Here is a 19,572-nt window from a genome sequence, read left to right on the forward strand (position 1 = left end):
GTAATCATGACACCTAGCATGACAAGTCTAACTAGCCACAGTATAACTAGTGAAATAGCTAGCTTGCCATTGTTGGTCATCGTGTGTGTGTGTGTGTGTGTGTGTGTGTGTGTGTGTGTGTGTGTGTGTAAGACAGTGATGCAGTGTGGAAAGGGGAAGTCGTGTTACTATCGCTTTCTGACCAAAGGGCAGCAGTGGATCTGGCTTCAGACGCACTATTACATCACCTACCACCAGTGGAACTCCAAACCTGAGTTCATCGTGTGTACACACACTGTAGTGAGGTAAAACACGCACACACACACTCAGACAGACACACACACACGCTCAGACACACACACGCACAGACCATAAAAGCTAAAAATGGTGCATTAAAAGAATCGCTTGTATAGTTATTCATGTTTCTGTCTATCTTTAATTACATTACATTTTTTTTATGTTCGTGTGTGTGTGTGTGTGTGTGTGTGTGTGTGTGTGTGTGTGTGTGTGTGTTTAGTTATGCTGTGGTCCGGGCAGAAAGGAGGAGAGAGTACGGTCTAGAGGAGACCTCTGATTTGTGCAACAATTCAGTACACACACACACACACACACACACACACACACTTGTTGGCACTATGTTTATTTGATTTATGTATTAAATGTGTGTGTGTGTGTGTGTGTGTGTGTGTGTGTGTGTGTGTGTGTGTGTGTAAGACAGTGATGCAGTGTGGAAAGGGGAAGTCGTGTTACTATCGCTTTCTGACCAAAGGGCAGCAGTGGATCTGGCTTCAGACGCACTATTACATCACCTACCACCAGTGGAACTCCAAACCTGAGTTCATCGTGTGTACACACACTGTAGTGAGGTAAAACACGCACACACACACTCAGACAGACACACACACGCTCAGACACACACACGCACAGACCATAAAAGCTAAAAATGGTGCATTAAAAGAATCGCTTGTATAGTTATTCATGTTTCTGTCTATCTTTAATTACATTACATTTTTTTTATGTTCGGTGTGTGTGTGTGTGTGTGTGTGTGTGTGTGTGTGTGTGTGTGTGTGTTTAGTTATGCTGTGGTCCGGGCAGAAAGGAGGAGAGAGTACGGTCTAGAGGAGACCTCTGATTTGTGCAACAATTCAGTACACACACACACACACACACACACACACACACACTTGTTGGCACTATGTTTATTTGATTTATGTATTAAATGTGTGTGTGTGTGTGTGTGTGTGTGTGTGTGTGTGTGTGTGTGTGTGTAGGGGCAGGAGGTGTCTGTGGATGTTTGCGCTCCTTTGGACGCACTGCGAGACACGATAAGCAGCGCTCGATCAGCTTCTTCACACAGCTCGCGCAAATCCACACACACTGCACCGTCCGACTCGGCATGTGAGTGTCTCTCTCACAACCACACACATGCTAATGTATTCACAAATGAAAATGCTGTAACTCTGTGTGTGTGTGTGTGTGTGTGTGTGTGTGTGTGTGTGTGTGTGTGTGTCCACAGCAAACTCTTCGGTCAGGTATAAAGAAAGCTGCACATCATCACGACATTCAGCATCTGTAGCAACTGAGAACTCAAACAGGCTCAGCCACGGAGCATCGAAGGTACATACACACACACACACACACACACACACACACATACACACACTGACACACACACACACACACACACACATATTACAGGAAGTAATATAGTAATATCTCTGTGTATTTTAGACCCTGATTCAAAGACAGGCCTCATTGGAGCCTCCGCCCCCCTCCCCCAGTGACCAAGCTTCAGCCATGGTTAGTCTCTCTCTCTCTCTCTCTCTCTCTCTCTCTGTGTGTGTGTATCTATGTATGTATGCATGCATATGTGCATGTATGTATTATTGTGTAGGTGTTTATTATGTATATATTATATATAGGCCTCTTATGCACTTCTGGTTAGATGGTAACTGCATTTCATCTGTTCTGTACATGTCATATATTTAAATTTATAACATTTTTGAATTTGTGTGTGTGTTTGTGTGTGTTTGTGTGTGTGTGTGTGTGTGTGTGTGTGCAGCACCAGGCGGCCTGTGCAGGTCCCCCCCAGCCTCAGTTAGGAGTGATGCACCAGCTGACGGAGCACCTGGAGAAACGGCGCCTCATCCTGCAGAACGACATCAAAAGCCAGCAACAGGAACTTCATCACATCAAAGAGAAACTTCAGCTCGCTAACCTGCAGGTACACACACACACACACACACACACACACACTCATACAAATACACACACATATACACACACGCACAATATAAAACATACAAATATTAAAAACACAAGAAGTAGATTAATTACAATTGTGTGTGTGTGTGTGTGTGTGTGTGTGTGTGTGTGTGTGTGTGTGTGTGTGTGTGAGACAGATGTTGCTGCAGCATCCGGTTCATGTGGATTTTCCTCAGCAGGCTTCTGCTCCAAACAGTCAGTCAGGAGTCCTGCAGCACAACAACACACACCTCACCAAACCCTCACACTGCACATCACACACAGCGTCGTCTTACACACTGCACCGAGAGCAACCCAGCAGCTCCACTACACAGGTACACACACACACACACACACACACACACACACACACACACACTTACACACAATCATCAAATCAGGCTACTCTTAAATACAGAGTCTATGACATGTACATAATCCTGCTTTCTGTATGTATGTGTGTGTGTGTGTGTGTGTGTGTGTGTGTAGCAAAGGCTAACGCAGATGCAAAGCGTGTGTGTCCCGGTCCAAACACACACCAGTCTGACAATGCCGATTTACAGCAACCCAGTGATGTTCTCGCCGAGTCCGGGATACCACAACACGCAGGACACACACCACACGCATCACGCACAACACATACATCACACCCAACACACACACCGGCAAGCAGACACAGACAACGGGCCTGACGGACAGCTGAGGTATACACACAAACACCCACACACACACACACACACACTTACAGTATATCAGATTTAATACATTTGACAAATGTTAAATTATGCAATTGTGATTTAATGCATATACACACACTCACACACACACACACACAAAACACATACACAAAACACATACACACACTGAAAACTGTATCTTAAGGCTTAAATGTGTGTGTGATTGACAGGATGCTGTTAAACCAGTCGGTACAGAATATGGTTCCAGACTGCAGTGGAGCACCGACATCACACTGCAGCACCACCATCCAGCAAACCAAGTAAGTGTGTGTGTGTGTGTTAATGCAACACTACCTGTACATGTATCATGAACAGGTATTTTATCAGAAATATATATGTGAATGTGTAAGTGCTTGTGTGTGTGTGTGTGTGTGTGTGTGTGATTTGAAATGTGATATTACATTTAAATGTTGAATGTGTGTGTACCTGTGCTTATGTGCATTGCCTTGAAATGTGTGTGTCTGTGTGCATATGTGTGTATATCCGATTGTGTGTGTGAGTGTGCTTTAAAATATATTACATGTAAATGATGTGTGTGTGTGTGTGTGTGTGTGTGTGCACAGATATTTGGACCAGCAGATGATGGCCTCCTCTTTGCCGGTGCAGCAGGTCAGCTGTAATGCTGTTCTTGTCCCCTCCCCTGTGTTCACGTCACCAATCATGATCTCCCACAACAGTTTTATCAGTCCTCAAGCCCCGCCCACTTACACACCCAGCCCCCAGGGCAACCAGCAGGGCCTCCACATCCAACAGCATCAGCAGCTCTTTCAGGTAAACCACCAATCATCAGTGAATGAGTGCCTTCAGAATGATCACAATTCACCTCGTTTCCACTGAGAACTGAAAAAGTCTGACCCTGAAAAATGATTTATTTGCTTACAGTTCACCCTGAGGTGGTCTTAATGATCATACATTCATCTAGAATTATTCAATCAAAATGAACAACTGAGGCCTAAATCATTTTAATAAAAATAACTCACTTTACAAATAACTGAAACAAAATGACATGTGAGATGATCTGCAGTCAGGTGAGATGATCTTGAGGTTGGTAAGATGATGTGGAGTCTAGTAAGATGATCTGGGGGCTGGTGAGAGAATCTGGAGTTTGTTGAGAGGATTTGGGGACTGGTGAGAGGATCTGGGGGCTGGTGAGAGGATCTGGAGTCTGGTGAGAGGATCTGGGGGCTGGTGAGAGGATTTGGGGGCTGGTGAGAGGATCTGGGGGCTGGTGAGAGGCTCTGGAGGTTGGTGAGAGGATTTGGGGGCTGGTGAGTGGATTTGGGGGCTGGTGAGAGGATCTGGAGGGTGGTGAGAGGATCTCGAGGGTGGTGAGAGGATCTGGGGGCTGGTAAGAGGCTCTGGAGGCTGGTGTCAGCTTTGCTGGACATGTTACAGAGATCTCTTTCAGAACTAGATGTGAGGTCTGATGTGTTTGAGGCGACTAACTGGTTGTGTTTCTGTTTCTGTCTGCAGATGCAGCCACAGGGTCTGATTCAGAGTGGCCCGACTCAGGCCTTTTTCCACACAACTAACATCCAACCTCAAAGCACTGTGGGATACATACAGCACCAACAACTACACCAACATCAACAGCACCATATTTCACATTCACAGTCGTCAGGTTACAGAAACATTCTTCCACGGTAGCCCCCCTCGTGTGTGAGGGCCGGAAAGGCCTCCGGGATAAGCTCATGGAGCAGTCGGCACCGTGGCCCAAGAGGAGAGGATTCTGGGAAGGCAGAGCGTGTGAAGTTCACCGACAAGCCTAAACAACCCCACCAAAGCCGACATCCCCCTGTGCCGTAAAAAACAAAACAAAACAAAAAAACGTATAGTGTGGCAGATTGAGGAGCTCCGCCCCCCCAGACGCTTGTGTGGCTGTGGGAGGGGCAAGCTATACAAATCACAGGACAAGCCACACCCCTTGACACTCAATAAAGGTGCCATGAGGTAACAGAAAATCTGTTAAAAGATAAAGTGCTTTTGTAAAACATACAGTTTTATAAATTATGTGTTTGATTCGTTTTTCTTTTCTTTCTTTTTTATTTTATAAATGGTTATAGCATGATCAGATGGTGATGCCATACACACTGGCAGTAATTGGACAAAATGGGCGTAGCTGAGTGATTAGTCAGAGGGGGCGGGCCTGAGTGCATAGACAAAGTGGGCGGGGCTACATGTTTAGACAAAGTGGATGGTGCTGAGCGCTTAGATGGAATGGGTGGAGCTGTGTGATTTTGACAAAGTGGGCGGGGCTGAGTGACGCTATAAAGTCAAGTACAGGTTCTCCTCACGTGATTTAGGAACAGTCAAGGGTACAGACCACCAAACAAAAAAAAAAAACAATGACAGAGCACGACTTCGCATGCTTAAAGTAAAGTGATGTGTCTGTTTCGGAGTAGCCGGTCCAGCATGTCAAGTGCTTTGAAAATACGTGAGCGTGTAGCTACACAAACGCACAAAAAAGCACCCAGTGAACCTGCAAGGTGCTGTGAGGAAAAGCAACCAGCGCTAATCGAAAGAAAAGAAACAAACTAGCAATAACAAATTAGCAAAAATCCAGATTAGCATCAGAGGAAATTTGTAATTAGGTACTGTTTAGTTCATTCTGCAGGAAAACAAGCTGGACTTGTCAAGGACTGATATTTATATATATTATCTGTTCTTTTCCTCTGCCCACAAGACTCAGGCACGAGGAATCACATTCTATTTTCTGATGCTTCTTTATTCTGTCACGGTGATCATATCGCTCTGTGTGCAGTAGTTTGGTTCCAGCTTCTTTCTTTAGTTTGCTAGTGAAATGAAAGAGCGTTAAATAAATGTGCTAATACACAAACCAGCCTGAACTTCCCTTCAGCAGATGTATTTGGACACCGATTTCTCTGTGCAAAACTACCACCTGTATACCGCATGCTTCAGTTCTGTGAAATGTTATGAGGAAAAGAGGAACGTATGCTAATCATCACTAATGTGAGGCAAATTCTCCAGCTGCCATTTCTTTTATTATAATCAAGAAAACAATCATAACATGTGAAAAGTCAGAAAGCAACAGGATTTTCCTCTCCAACCTTGACTTTATTACACATGCTAAATCATGCTACTGTGAGCTCACACGCGAGATTCGCAAACGGATAAACGAATGAAACAAACACTTTTATAGAGAGACGATTTTACAGTCTGAAGCTGAAACTCTTTCACTAAAATGCACAAGTTGCAGACTCCTGGATCTTCTGTCTTTATGGGAGAATTTAGATTCAGGTTGGAAAGTTAAGTGCAAAAATCTCGTTGTTAACTATATATATATATATATATATATATATATATATATATATATATATATATATATATATATATATATATAAATATTTACAGTATATATATATATAGTTGTTTATTTTGTAAAATACATTCATTTGAATAAAAAAAAAACAACAGGTATTTTTGTTATCAGAGTAATTATTACCATTTCACACCTTAAAATATTGTCATTATTATTATTATTATTATTATTATGCCTATTTTCATATTATTATATAATCTACTGATGATGTTGTGTTTAAATTATTTTTTACCTTCTTAAAAATTGTAAATAAAAAAGAAATCTTATTAAGAATAATGTATTATTTATTAAACTTGGTTCAGAAAAAAACACAGCTGCAGAACCTGATTCATAACACACCAATAAATATATTATATATCTTTTTCCTTTGTCTGCTTCCATTAGGGGTCTCCACAGCGGATCATTCGTCTCCATACCCCCCTGTCCTCTACATCTGCCTCTTTCCACCCAAACACCTGCATGTCTTCCCTCACCACATCCATGAACCTCCTCCTTGGTCTTCTTCTTTTCCTCCTTTCTGGTGGCTCCATCCTCAGCATTCTCCTACTTGTATACCCCATGTCCCACCTCTGCACACCCCCTTTTATCCCTGATCCCTCCTGCTATCACTCTTCTCTACCCTGCCTGCCCCTTTTTCTTCACTTCTCGACCCCAGGGTTTTCAACCCATCCACCTTCACCACCTCTACTCCCTGCAAAGTAATTAATAAAATAACCCCAATTTAATATGAAAACAACAACAAAACATATACGCATACATTATAAAGTAGAAAAAAAATTAATAATCATTTACATTACTTCTATTTTCATCTCACTTCCTGTAGGTGCCAGAAGGGGGCGCTTCAGCCCCGCCCACTGCGCTACATTTCATCCACGAAGAAGAGACAGAACTCGCGCGAAGTTTATTTTTCTTGCACACATTAAAAAAAATAAAAAAATAAAGAATTTCCAGTACGGAAACTGGTTTAATATTTAATTTAATGGGTTGATAAGCGAGAATTAAATGCGTTTTGTTTTGTTTTATCGAGTAAAATGTAAGAAAAGGTTAGTTTAATCAGGAAAGCGATAGAATTAGCCGCTAGCCCGAGAAAAATCGTGTCCGCTAATATTCCAGTTTACTGTTAGTAAGTTTTCGGGATGATGGCGAACCAGAACCCGTCCGAGTCTGCGTTTCTGTCCGTGTTGGAGCAGCTCAGATCCTCCAGGACGCTCCACTTCAAACCCATCCCGCCGCTGCGCGTCGCCGTGCTCGCGCTCGACCGTTACCTGGCCGGCGCGTGCGCCTCCGACTCCGGCGAAAGCTGCGACTACGACTACGACGTGACTCTCACCGACGGCCGGTGGCGCGTAAAGTGTGCCCTTGCTCGGCGACTGACCCGCGCGGCGCAGGTGAACACGCTCCGGTGCGGCTCGGCCGCTCTGCTCGAGCACCTGTCCCTGGTATACGACGAGACGCGGCTCGGGAGGAGTTGTGTGCGCGTGGAGCAGGCGAGGTTCGATCCGTCCTCCGCGTACGATATCCTCGGCGCGATCAAAGACCCGGACGCGATTCGCTGGTGGACGCACGAGGCTGTCGGTTCTTCTGCGCTGGCCGACGCCGATGTTCCTCTGAGGCACAACAGGAGACATTATTTATCTCTGTGGAACACCGAGGACCCGCACGGAACTGTGTGGCTTCCATACACTCCTCCTGCAGATGTGCCGATAGACGGTGAGGAGATCCATCATCACACACACCTCACCAGCTGTCTCTCTCTTTCTGTCTCTCTGTCTGTCTCTTTCTGTTTCTCTGTCTGTCTTACTGTCTCTCTCTTTCTGTCTCTCTGTCTCTTTCTGTCTCTCTGCCTGTCTCACTGTCTGTCTCACTGTATGATTCACTTACTGTCTCTGTCTGTCTCTCTGTCTGTCTCACTGTATAATTCACTTACTGTCTCTCCCTGTCTGTCTCTCTGTCTGTCTCTCTGTCTAATTCACTTACTGTCTCTCCATCTCTCAGTCTGTCTCTATCTCTGAGTCTCTCTCTGTCTTTCTGTCTCTGTCTGCCTCACTGTCTAATTCACTTACTGTCTCTCTGTCTATCTGTCTGTCTGTCAGTCTGTCTTTTTCTATCTCTCTGAGTCTGTCTCTTTCGTTCTGTCTGTCTGTCTGTCTGTCTGTCTTACTGTCTAATTCACTTACTGTCAGTCTGTCTCTCTTTCTATCTCTTAGTCTCTCTGTCTCTCCTTGTATCTGTCTCTCTCCTTCTATCTGGCTCACACTTTATCTGTTTGTCTGCCAACCTCTTTCTTTTTCTCTCTGTCCCTCTATTTTTCACTCTCTGTCTTTTTTTCCCCTGTCCTTCTTTCTCTGTATCTGTCTCTCCCTCCTTGTATATGTCTGTTTTTTTTTTTTTTTTTTTTACTTATTGCTCTTTTTTTCTGTCCCAATCTTGTCTTGCCGTTTATCTATTTCTCTATCTATTTCTCTCTCTCTCTTTCTCTCTCTCTGTCTCTCTGTCTCTCTCTCTCTGCAGTATCTAAGATTGCTTTTCTGGGAGATTTGGAGGCAATCTTGGCCATGTCCAGACGGCCGTATCCTCTGCTGGTCCGAGTTCTGCACAGATCTCGTTTAAGGTTCTACGGAAAACCAGGACAAAAGATCACCTTCCCCTTCCAGGTGTGGAGGCAACATCTGTGACTGGGGCAAATAAATCAGGGTTAAAAGTTTACACTGTAAGGTGTTTTTAAAGAAGTTAATTGGAGGCACCGTGTGTTTGTGTGCTGCAGGCGTATTTGGAGGTGGCTGATCAGACTGGCATCATGTCCCTGGTCCTGTGGAATGAGCTTTGTCCAGAGTGGTACCAGAGGCTGCTCGTGGGTTCGGTTCTTTACCTGCAGGACTATAAACTGAAACGCAGCTACCAGAATCGCTCCAGACCTCAGCTCAGCACGCTGCCACTCACCTTCTACAGATCCACAGGTACTGAGCACCTTCTGACCTTCACACCCCACACATACCACACACACACTAATATACAGGTGCAGCACAGCACTGAACACCTGATACTACATATCAAAACTCTCATATCACCGCTGTTACAACTGAAAAGAATCTGAAATACTGACTGGAGGTGTGTGTGTGTGTGTGTGTGTGTGTGTGTTCCTCCACCCAAGAGATCTGTTTGAACCCACGAAGTCCGTCAGCCATCATCACTGTGATTCCTCCTAAAAGTGTTCAGCCACAGTGGAACTTACCCGAGGTCACCTACAATTTCTCTACCAGGTACACACACACACACACACACACACACACACACACACACACACACACACTCACTTCAGGCTATTTACAGCTTTGTACATGTACATTTTATATATATAAAGTGCAATGCTTTGTTAGTTGTATCAGGAATCACTTCCCCTTTATGTAGTGTTTATAACATCCTCTTGGTTCCTTCTCTCAGATGTGAAGTTGAGAGTCTGGCCAGTAACCAGGCGTGCGACATCGTTGGCCTGGTCACATATGTCAGCCGTGTTGAGCGAATCAGGAACAGGGGAAACACAGGTACGAGTTTTGATTGGACACATCACACAGCCCTCCTACACCGAGTGGACATGTGCAGAGAGGTAGGGCTGTGTTTGTGTGTGTGTGTGTTACAGTCCCGGAAAAGTTCTGGATGTACCGCTGGGTTCACGTTGTGGATGGAACCTCAGACGCTCCCTTTATCCTGGAGATTTTTGCCTCCTCCCAGCCTGAGATCTTTAACAGAATCTTTCCCAGTGAGTTTACCTCACACTCACCCTCCTGTTATAACACTGTTATGAAGTGGAATTACACACTGTAACACATTATTAAACACTGTAACACACTGTGGATCTAATTATTAATAATTAATATTCTGACGCTGTAATAACACTGTAAAACACTAACACTGTATGATTGTTGTAATAACACTACATTAGGCTGCTTAAATGTTCATTGTTTTTTTCCATCCTCCTCCACAGTGGCTTATCTCGTGTGTACCCACATGCGTGTGTGTCGGGAGACGGGTTCGGGTTCTGCTTTTTACCTGACCAGCAGCACAGAGACTCAGCTCTTCAGCACAGGTGAGCCATGTGCAGAATGACCTCTGGCATAGCAGACAATCTGAATGGAGTAAAAGACACTACTGTGTGTGTGTGTGTGTGTGTGTGTGTGTGTGTGTGTGTGCACGCTCAGGCTGTCACAAGAAGCAGCCGTACCTGTCTGATCCGAAGGTCAAAGCCTTCATCCAGTGGACAAAGACTCAAAAAGACAGGGTAGTAATGAGGAAGACCGCAGTCGGGGGGCGGTACTGTTACCCCCCTCCTCCTCCCGTCTTCACACCAAACACCAGCGGAGCGAGTAAGAGATACGCCATGTGCAGTCTCTCGCTGTACCATTTTGTGTAGGATGATACCAAATGTGTGTGTCCAAAATGGCTGCAGTATAAAGTGTGTGTGTGTGTGTAGCTGATGGAGCATCATCGTTAATGGCCTTAGGAGACCTACAAAAGGAGCTCGAGAGTCTGCAGTATCGAGAACACCGGAGAGTGGCGGTGCAGGGCCACATCACTGCTGTGCAGTACCACCGGTGGCCACCTGGGGCTCCACATACCACATCTCTGAATGAACAACAGGCCTGTAGCTAACACTCACACACCGAATGCATTAAATGCTAAAATACATAAGCTCACAGTGTATTTTGTTGTTGTTGTTTTGTTAATAGGTGGAGCATGACTCAGGGGGCGTGGCCAGAGGCTCCACCTCTTCCTTGCGCACACGCGTTCAACAACCGAGCGAGACGTCCTCGACTTCTTCACAGAGTGACGACAAAAATCCTCCAAAGCGTCGGAGAGTTGTTCAGTGAGCGTTTATTTTAGTTTAGTGTATATTCTTACACTGTATGACCAAACGTTTTTCACACAATTTTATAGGAGGTCTTTGGATGCTGTAGAAAGCAAGTAGGAAACCCAAATCTGTTCCAGCATGACAGAACCCCTGTGCACAATTCCAGCTCCATGAAGATTTTATTTATTTATGTCAAAAAACGTATTTAGCATTTATCTTTTTGGGCCTAAATTTTAGACGAAATTCCTGTAATTTATATTGATTCCATACAAGTTTGTATGAAGACAATATCATCTTCACATTATATACGTATTTTTCAGTGCCACGCAGAAGCAGTACTGGACCCGAGCGAAGCAGCAGTTAGAGAGGTATTAACGAATATACTACACTTGTGGACATTTTTCTGACTTCCTGTCATGATGATCACTTCCTGCTTTCCACCCCTCAGATTACTAAACCCAGTGGATCTCACTGAGGATGAGGAGGAGAGCAGAAGACGGCCTGATGAAGAAGGCAGTGAAGCTCTTTCCGGTCCGTCACCTCGACCCACAGGTACTGGTTCAGAGTAACATTTTATGGCTCACTGATGTCAAATTCTGGATCGGTGTCGATTCCTGTTCTAGAACAGTGCCTCGTCGTTTCTATAGCAACGGCTTATTCGCAAGTTTTTTTTTTTTTTACCTGTAATTATTCCTGATTTGTTTCCCAGACATCACCGAGACACCACGAAGCACCCCTGACACGTCTTCTGCTCGGCCCATTGCATCATGGGAAAGCAGCATGTGGGCGATACTTAAGCAAAGCGTAAAGGATCACGTGCGCTGTGCTTCTCTGGATCGCGAGAGCGTTCCGGAAAAATTCAGATTCGACGACCGAGACGTCGTCCTACACAGGCTCAACCTTAGTCCTGCAAAGTGGAGCCCGGATCATCCATCAGAGGCTACCTCAGATATACACACTCCTGTTAACTTCACAGGATACCTCACACTCACAATACTGGGTACAAGACACACCCATTTATTACTAAGTGTTACTATAAATAGATCACTCTAGCACAACTACGAACTGTTCTTCCTCTCAGGGTTGAATCAGGAAGCAGCCGTCGACTCGCTCTTTCTCCCCGTCTACTGCCCCGAGGATCCACGAGCAGTCGGGACGTCCTACAGTCTCCACGACGACACGCTGACGTCCTGCCTTTCCACAGGTCATATCTTCAGTCAGGTCAACTTCTCACCAGGTGCGAGTGCGTCATGTACATACAGTCCGTATCTGTGACCAGAATCCAAACACAGTAGATTTGGACTTTTTGTCTCTCCTTCCTGCAGAAACCTTCCTGAGCTCTGCCTCGGCTCTGGAGGACGAGCGCGTGGTGTGTTTGTTGGACGTGTGTCTGCTGGCCGAGAACCGGGTCGAGATCGTCTGCACCAAAGTGTACAGGACAGCCGAGATCATCGCTCCCGTCTAACACAAATCCACACGTTGGTATTCCGACGTTGTTTAGCATTTGCACTGTTACTGTTTTTGTTCTAAATAGTAGTGTAGTTTAATCATTATTTTTGGTTAGTTTTGGAATTCGAGTAGAAAAATGAGACCGGATTCGCTGCTTATTTTCACGAAGGAACGCTGTGCAATAAAAAGTTAACGATTGTTCAAATGTTCTGGATCTCCAGAGAACAATCCTAATCAAGTCATTCCGTAACGTCTCGGTACGACAAACCAAATTTATTATTTATTTTTATTTCTTATTGAATAACTACTTAGTTGGATTTTCAGTTAAAACAAAACAAAATACCAAAACAGGATTCTTTTTCTGGTTCTATTGCACAGACAGCACATCATTTCCTACAGTACAGGAAGTAAAAGCCAAATAGTGTGTCGTGATTATTTTGAGAAGATTAAAGTTTTGTTCTATAAAACGAGGTGTTCACAGTATTAAACAGCAATGGCTCGATTTCTATGTAACGATTGAGATATGCGTTGATATTCTCATCAGCTGTGTGGAAACGAGTTATTGTGTGTTTTTTTTGCATTAAAGAACAGTTTGTTTGTTAGTCTGTGTATCCGAGTCTTTTCTGTAGTAACTCTTCTTATTCTTGGTGTGTTTTTATGAATACTTGAGGTACATCTCAAACCAGAACTCCGTCTTTCTCACCATCCACTGTTCAATTCTCAAACGTATTTACTGCATCGTTAGTTTTTTCCCCTGGTGCTGTACAAGTCAGCATCTTCAGGATGAGCCTGCCCGTGGTCCAGTAAAGACGGGTCGGGAACAAACCGGGTCTTTCCTGCAATAGTGACGTGAAAAAACAAAAAGACGTATTAGAAAGAGAGGTACATAGCTAGAAAACGGGTATAACCATGAAGAACCTCTGGGTTTCCCCACCAACAAATCAATACTAGCATTCCAGAACCTCTTTGTGATCTGGTTTGCATGATAAGTTACACCTACTTGTTAGGGAAAAATACCTTTAGCTTGTGATGTAGCCACTTCTACAGCAGGGGGAGCTGTAGTTTCTTTACGAGCAAGGGGAGAAGGTGTAGTTTTCTCAGGATCAAGAGGAGATGATGTAGTTTTCTCAGGAGCAAGTGGAGGAGTTGTACCTTCTTCGGGATCAAGGGGAGAAGGTGTAGTTTCCTCATGAGCAAGTGGAGAAGGTGTAGTTTCCTCAGGAGAAAGGGGAGAAGGTGTAGTTTCCTCAGGAGAAAGGGGAGAAGGTGTAGTTTCCTCAGGAGAAAGGGGAGAAGGTGTAGTTTCCTCAGGAGAATGGGGAGAAGGTGTAGTTTCCTTAGGAGAAAGGGGAGAAGGTGTAGTTTCCTCAGGAGCAACTGGAGAAGGTGTAGTTTCCTCAGAAGCAAGGGGAGAAGGTGTAGTTTCCTCAGAAGCAAGGGGAGAAGGTGTAGTTTCCTCAGGAGCAAGGGGAGCAGCTTTATCTAATGGCACTGCATATTCAGGCAAACGTTCAATAACTTGTTTAACTTCCATGATATCGGATGTATTGCCTACAACAGGAGAAATTTCTGCAAGGTGATCCTGGACAACTACCACAGCCTCAGCTGGAGTTATTTCTGGAGCAATATCCACAGGAGCTTCTTCTGCTGGGGAAACTTTGAAATCTGTTAAATCCTTTGGTTCCTCAGCTGTCTCTGCAGGTGTAATCGTTCCACCTGATGGGATACGATCCTCTGGAGCCAAGTCTGGCCCAGCAGTACGATCAACAACTGAAACAACCTCTACCTGGGGAATACCCACAGCTGCAGAACTAGGGGCAACTTCTATAGCGGAAGAACCCTCTGATGCAGGGGCAACATCATCTGCAATAACATCTGTAGCTAAGGATGCCTTTGGCACAACAGCGATAGCATGTGTAGTTGGTGAAACCCTTGACACAGGGGAAAGTTCGTTTGGAACTGAGGCGTCCTCTAATCCAGATTCCCCCTCTGGAAACGAGGGAACCTTTTCTAGTAGTCCATCAAGCTGGTGGTCAACCTTAATTACAGCCTCTTCTGATGGATGCTACATTGAGAGAAGAGAAAATTTCTAGTCTAGTTATAAACCCCGCTTATGCCCATGCACGTTTTTATGCACATGTACATGTCAGATACCTTCAGACATGCATCAGGAACATCGCTCTTCTCTTTGAGTTTGAACGCAGAGGCAACCAATGAGCTGGCAGCATACACTTTCTTACCCGTCATCTACAGAGACAGACGAAGTACCAGTACCAGAATGAACACAGGGCCGGGTTCAGAATACTGACTGTGTGGTGACAATGGACCTACATTACCTTCAGAACTCCAACAGTATGCATGGGGTAGCAAACAGCAGCACCAGCCGACATCAACCCCAGAGAAAGAACGAGTCTCTTCAACCTGGACCCTGAAAACACACACGTATGATGATGATGGCATGGGGCTGAAGATTCAGAACATATTCAAGAAGTTCAGAAGTTGACTGCCATCCATTTAAAACTTGCTTGGTGTGTGTGTGTGTGTGTGTGTGTGTGCGTGCAATATAAAGGTTTTAATGAGTTCTATAGAGTCCTGTGTTCCTGCAGTGAAAAGCCTGACCCTTGCGTGCTAAGATGAGACCAGCCAGTCCAGACACAGTGATCACACCAACTCTGGGCAGGAAACCGGGGTTCGGGTCCCTCAGGAAATCATACGTGTCTGAAATCAGAACCCATTTTCTTGTAGAAATAGTTGAAGTTTACTGCCATTTGCGCAGTTACGCTGCAGTACTTTGGATTCTTATGCATTTCTAAAAGTCAGATTTTGGTCACTGAAGGTTTACACAATACTTACATGAAATAAAATACACACGTGAGAAGGAGTGAAAGAAAATAAATACTAGTGCACATTGTTGACTATATAATTATTACCACAATACACTGAATACACTCAGCACTCGTGAATACTCACCTTCTCCAGCCTGGTATATGGAGACGGCACCAACTTTGACTGAAGTAAACGTATTCTAAATAAAAAAAGAAGCGTAGATATAAACAAGAAACATTTAACCAGAAAACAAATAAACGTGTTCAGACATCCCATAATAATCATGATTACAAACCGATCAAAGTCCTCATATAATTACATCACTTCATACATTCTGCAGAAGAACCTGTGTCCAGGAGGCATCTCAGGAAAAAGCTCTGAATCCACGACGTTTTGACCTTCTGTCCACACGGTGACGGAGTTTCCAGTCGATGAAAATGGAGCTTTTTGAAAACATTTTCCAAAGTGGATATATTTAAAAACAGTGTTCACCTGCACGACCTTGACATAAGGCTGAAGTCCCACTCTCATCTGCCCCAGCCTGGTCTGCAGGTGTCCTGGTTTCTCCTCCACACATCCTAGCTCTGGAGGCTCTGCACTGTAGATAGACAACTACAGAAAAAGAACAACGTTTAATAAATTCAGAGAACCTGCGATATCACATTACTGTGGATACACAATTAAACACGGAACATTAAGAGGACGTGTGTGTGTGTGTGTGTGTGTGTGTGTGTGTTTTACTTCCCGTGGTGGAATCTGACCGTCCGTCTTTTCCTTCTTCATTGCGTAAACTCGGAACGAGGCCAGACCCAGAGCAGTGGGTACCGCTGCCAACTTCACCACCTCAGGATTACCACCACACACACACACACACACACACACACACACGGCTTTGAGTTATGAGTCTAATTTTATAAAATCTTGTTATTCTTCTAAATGAATGGAAAGAAAGAGCTGACAGCAGAGGGGTACAAACTTTCTTCGGCTCATGTCAGAGCGTGTGAATAGAAACGGCTTTAAATAAATAACAATTAGACAAACGCATTCAAACAAAGTAAAACAAGAGGAAATTAATAATCTTTTTACATATTTTTATAGAATAAACATTTCATAGGATACTGATAAACAAAAAAAGCATTCAATTGTGAGTCATTATTTATTTTTTAATTATTAAATAATTACCAAACAAAATAAAATGTTAGAAATAAAAAAAAATAACAATTGAATTTATAAATATATTCTCTTAGCTCTTCATTTATAGAATATTAATCAAACAAAAAAAGCGTAAAAAAGTTAAATGTATTTTTTTTATTATTTTTATAATAATAATTAGCACATTATTATAAAGAAAAAAAAAACACTTAAAATATGAGTCCAAAGAATAAATATAAAAAAATATAAATTAAAATCACAAATACATTCTCTTAATTTATACAATACTAATAAACAAAAAGTTAAATGTAAATAATGTATTATTTCTTTAAAAAAAATTTTATTGTGATAATAATAATTACAAAATTATTTAATAAAAAAATAATTAAGTCCAAAAACTGCATATTAAAATCTAAATTAAATTTATAAACTTATTCTGTAGATGTTTTTGTTTTTACCTCTAATTCTTTATAATAACAATAAAACAACTAAAATAAAAAAAATATTTATAAATAATTATTTGTATTATTACGTCATATTTGGAACATAATTTATTTCCTGTTAATGAACTTTAATAAAGTGCAATAAATAAATAAACACTAAATGGAAACTAAAACACTGAAATGCGCCGCTTTTAAACTTCACGTTTCACGGATTTTGAATAAAAACAACACGCGTTTATTTAAACACACGTGTAAAATTTCATTATTTTTTTTATCACCTTTTTTATTTCTAATTAATTAATTTGTTGCTGGTGTTTTTTTTTAACTCCAAACAGAAAGTTTTATTCAGATCTCACCTTGGCCACCATGCCGCCTGTGCGTGTGTACGGAAGCCCGGTGGGGTCAATCCGGGGCAGAAAAGCGAAGTAGAAATCAGGGGCAGGTCTGTGAAGAGATTATAAACGGAAGATTATAAAATAGAGATTAGAGAGAAATGCCTTATAATAATATCATTTATATCATTTAATTTATGTTTGGTGGTTACGCACAATGAGGTGTATTTTATATTACTGTTAAACATATTTTAAAATTATATTATTATTTTAATTATTATCTGAATAATGAAAATGTCACAACTCACAACAATGCAGAAGCAGTGCGAGCTTTATTTATCTGTGTGTAGGAAAAATCAGGTGAAAAGTGGAACTGATGATGAAAATATAGACCGCAAAAGTCAATCAAATGTAAATAAGATACAAATAAAAAAAAAAAACACAAAAAAATTTAATTATGCTTGTTATGCGGCCTGGTAACAAATGATCCATGGCCCAGTACCGGTACTCATCCCAGTGATTGGGGATCCCTGTTGTAGGTGAGGTGAGGAGGCCTGGGGGGTGCAATCAGCATTCACATTCATCCCAAAGGTGTTCAACAGGATTGGAGCCGCTGATTGTCTTCTCCAACCCAAGAAAAGCAGATCATCATGGATCTGACTTTGTGCACAGGCACATTTTCATGCTGGAACAGGTTTGGTTCTCCAAGCTCAAGTAATGGGAAAACGTCATGATACCACATCCAAAGACGTCCTATACAATTGTTTGCCTCCAACTTTGTGGGAACAGTTTGAGGAAGAATCACATCTGGCTTGTGGTGTGATGGTCAGGGGTGAAACAATTGTTGTAGTTCATAACGTGTCCACTAGAGGGTGATGATGTATTAATAAGTGTATTAGTAGGACAGTACAAATGAATGAAGCTGAAATGTATATACGTGGTGTGTGTTTATATACAGTATATACACACACACACACACACACACACACACACACACACACACCTGTAACACACACTGCTATTTTATACGATAGCTAGCTGTATAATAATCTAGCTGTATAAATGGGACTAAAGTAATTGCTCTGTTAGAAGAGGAAGCATTTTTAAATGGTATTTACACATTTTTGTTCAGGTTTTCATCTTTTTGTAAAATCAGCTGTGCCATTAATGCACCTGATGATTTACTCTTGATTGGTGGATATTAGCATGCACATGTGATTACAATAAACATTAGTGTTAAAACTAAAGAGTTTAATCTTTAGAGAGCACAAAATTAGTTTAATTGTGTCCAGGTTTACTGTTAAAATTATTTGGAAATGTAGACGGCTTCTTTATTTTAAAGTGGTATATGGAATACAGTAAAGCTACAATCTCTGCAGTGTGCATGGGAGTTTAGTGTAGAAATTCCTATTGTCTCCAGCTGATGTCAGTAAAGAGCTGGGTGCTGGAAAAGTCTGTGAAAGTGTTGAAACATCAGCAGGTTAAAAAGTCTGTAGAAAGAACAGCTGGAACTAATAACAATGTGTAGGAACCAAAAGAACTAGAAATGAAACTGGTAATCCAAAAGGGACAAAACTATAAAACTATGTGTGCTGAAGTATGTGTGCCGAATGAGGTCAAAAGCACACGAATCACAACACGGCCTTGTAAGTGCAGAGATCTTCGTTTATTAATTTTTTTGCATTTTACAATCTTTATTTTATATATATATATATATATATATATATATATATATATATATATATATATATATATATATATATATATAATATTTATATATTTATAATTTTTCTTTTTATATATGTGTGTATATAGGAAAAAAGGAGGGCTGAGCCTGCAGTGACACTGGAGTGACACCAGGAGAGTTCTGGAGTGCAGAAAGAAAAGAGCAGCGCTTTTGGATGGAGAAGTCTCAGTGCAACTTCCACTTCACTCAGCAGGGCAGAGAGCAGGGCGGGAAAGAAGTGCCCTAAACCACAGTGAAGCCCAGGAGTACGGTCAATCACTAACACACTCACACACACACACACACAAACACACGCAAGATCTGAAATCTTACACATGATGCTGGAGATGCTATAAATTCAGTCCACAGTGGAGTTTATATCAGGAGAATATTCTACATCACAGAAACATAATAAAAAAAACGGAAGTGTGTACAGTATGTGCGTGTGTTTGTGCGTGTGCATGTGTGTGTGTGTTTTAGTTTTTCAACAGTCTGTAC

General features: G+C 42.4%; 3 protein-coding genes across 4 annotated transcripts in view; 2 read left to right on the forward strand and 1 right to left on the reverse strand.

The window, feature by feature from the left end:
- npas2 (neuronal PAS domain protein 2) overlaps window positions 1-4,984 on the forward strand; it is a 29,139-nt gene extending 24,155 nt beyond the window's left edge. The window contains exons 12-22 of the mRNA XM_046838998.1: window positions 137-284; window positions 1,055-1,132; window positions 1,250-1,377; window positions 1,496-1,596; window positions 1,711-1,779; window positions 2,042-2,203; window positions 2,382-2,558; window positions 2,713-2,927; window positions 3,131-3,220; window positions 3,524-3,731; window positions 4,434-4,984. Of these exons, the coding sequence (XP_046694954.1) occupies window positions 137-284; window positions 1,055-1,132; window positions 1,250-1,377; window positions 1,496-1,596; window positions 1,711-1,779; window positions 2,042-2,203; window positions 2,382-2,558; window positions 2,713-2,927; window positions 3,131-3,220; window positions 3,524-3,731; window positions 4,434-4,607 (1,550 nt within the window). The 3' untranslated portion in view covers window positions 4,608-4,984. The remainder of the gene's footprint in view (window positions 1-136; window positions 285-1,054; window positions 1,133-1,249; window positions 1,378-1,495; window positions 1,597-1,710; window positions 1,780-2,041; window positions 2,204-2,381; window positions 2,559-2,712; window positions 2,928-3,130; window positions 3,221-3,523; window positions 3,732-4,433) is intronic.
- A 2,175-nt stretch (window positions 4,985-7,159) lies between these two features.
- radx (RPA1 related single stranded DNA binding protein) lies at window positions 7,160-13,197 on the forward strand. Of its 2 annotated transcripts, none has more exons than XM_046838999.1 (15): window positions 7,160-8,010; window positions 8,812-8,954; window positions 9,065-9,257; window positions 9,452-9,560; window positions 9,742-9,842; window positions 9,938-10,057; window positions 10,283-10,384; window positions 10,497-10,661; window positions 10,769-10,935; window positions 11,025-11,161; window positions 11,467-11,514; window positions 11,595-11,698; window positions 11,856-12,146; window positions 12,228-12,383; window positions 12,472-13,197. In XM_046838999.1, exons 1-15 carry the CDS (start codon window positions 7,437-7,439, stop codon window positions 12,609-12,611), a joined length of 2,550 nt encoding a protein of 849 aa, XP_046694955.1. In that variant the 5' UTR covers window positions 7,160-7,436; the 3' UTR covers window positions 12,612-13,197. The 2 variants fall into 2 exon arrangements, with proteins under 2 accessions (XP_046694955.1, XP_046694956.1); XM_046839000.1 differs by having other exon boundaries at window positions 10,799-10,935.
- apool (apolipoprotein O-like) lies at window positions 12,854-17,460 on the reverse strand. Its single transcript, XM_046839001.1, has 9 exons — window positions 17,373-17,460; window positions 16,163-16,264; window positions 15,914-16,033; window positions 15,566-15,620; window positions 15,215-15,313; window positions 14,932-15,023; window positions 14,750-14,842; window positions 13,613-14,660; window positions 12,854-13,431 (listed from the first exon to the last, which is right to left on the reverse strand). Exons 1-9 carry the CDS (start codon window positions 17,382-17,384, stop codon window positions 13,337-13,339), a joined length of 1,716 nt encoding a protein of 571 aa, XP_046694957.1. The 5' UTR covers window positions 17,385-17,460; the 3' UTR covers window positions 12,854-13,336.
- Between the last annotated feature and the right edge of the window lie 2,112 nt (window positions 17,461-19,572).

This window comes from Silurus meridionalis, chromosome 25, assembly GCF_014805685.1.
Source record: "Silurus meridionalis isolate SWU-2019-XX chromosome 25, ASM1480568v1, whole genome shotgun sequence".
NCBI classification, from domain to species: Eukaryota; Metazoa; Chordata; class Actinopteri; order Siluriformes; family Siluridae; genus Silurus; species Silurus meridionalis.